Source organism: Buceros rhinoceros, unplaced genomic scaffold (assembly GCF_000710305.1).
Source record: "Buceros rhinoceros silvestris isolate BGI_N320 unplaced genomic scaffold, ASM71030v1 scaffold25060, whole genome shotgun sequence".
NCBI lineage: Eukaryota > Metazoa > Chordata > Aves > Bucerotiformes > Bucerotidae > Buceros > Buceros rhinoceros.
The window spans coordinates 13,586-14,626 of NW_010388278.1; the positions used below are offsets into that span (position 1 = coordinate 13,586).

The 1,041-nt window shown below is 59.0% G+C and overlaps 1 protein-coding gene across 1 annotated transcript in view; it reads right to left on the reverse strand.

Annotated features, from left to right (window-relative positions):
- Positions 1–1,041, reverse strand: part of ARSG (arylsulfatase G) — a gene marked incomplete at its 3' end in the record, with an annotated part of 14,038 nt that overhangs the window by 10,802 nt on the left and 2,195 nt on the right. Inside the window, exon 5 of the mRNA XM_010145428.1 lies at positions 732–869. Coding sequence (XP_010143730.1) covers positions 732–869 — 138 coding nt within the window. The remainder of the gene's footprint in view (positions 1–731; positions 870–1,041) is intronic.

The window sequence follows — 1,041 nt, forward strand, 5'->3', positions numbered from 1 at the left end:
CGCACTGCCGGGAGGTGTTTTGCAAAGTCACAGCTCATAATCCACCGATAATAGGGATTAAAATTACACAACCCGTCAGCAGGGCTTTGGGGTTGTTGTCTCCAGGAGCCGCTTTGCTCCTCGGGGAAGAGCATGCCCGGGCTCCTCGTGCCCCCGCAGGCAGACCCTGAATCCCTGAAATGGATCAACACCCCACCCACCCAGGGCAGATTTAAACACCTCTGGGTGCTGGTCCTGCTGCCGGAGCTGCTGTGGGCACCCATTCAGCACCCGCTGCTGCACCCCTGACAGCACCACCCACCCACAGCGGCACCTCCACCACCCCACTGCCACTTAGCCACGTGTCACCATGCAGACGGAGGGGTGAAGGACAGATGGATGGCAGTGTTTCCCTCCCTCCCGTTCCTGCATGTTAGGAGCAGCCCAGGAGGCACAGCCCAGCTCAAAGGCTTTGACCTTCCTTGTAAAAGGTGGTTTTAAACACACTTAATCCCTTTAGAGGAGACACACCAAAAGGCTTCCAGAGTAAGCCCTGGTCACCAGTGACAGCCTTGGTGGCTTCTCCCTCTTCCAGCAGGCTGGGAAGTTGAGCCATGGAGACCCCAGCTCTGCCTCCCAAGAACTGCAGCGCAACACTTGTCCCCCCCAGCATCGCACCGACACAATGCAGAAGACTCTTGCAGTGACCCACAAGCTCTCCTGGCGAAGGGGACAGGTGGGTGTCATCTCACCTGGCCTGCTGGATGAACCGTGCCGCTGCCTCCACGTAGCGCGCTGCCAGGCTGCTGAGGTTGACAGGCTGTTGGACAATGGTGACGTTCTCAAAGAGAGGAAGGGCCACCTCCGTGTAACAGTCCTTCCTCGTCACTCTGCTGGGAAGAAGCCACCCCATGCTTGTCACCGGAGTGGGGACTGCTGCGGGAGCAGGTGCAGAGCCCCGCCATTCTCCTGGCTTTGCAGGAAGCCAAGGTGGTTGGAAGAAAGGGGACAATGCCAATGCCCCCATGGCACAGGGTACTTCAGGGACTGACCCACCTCCCT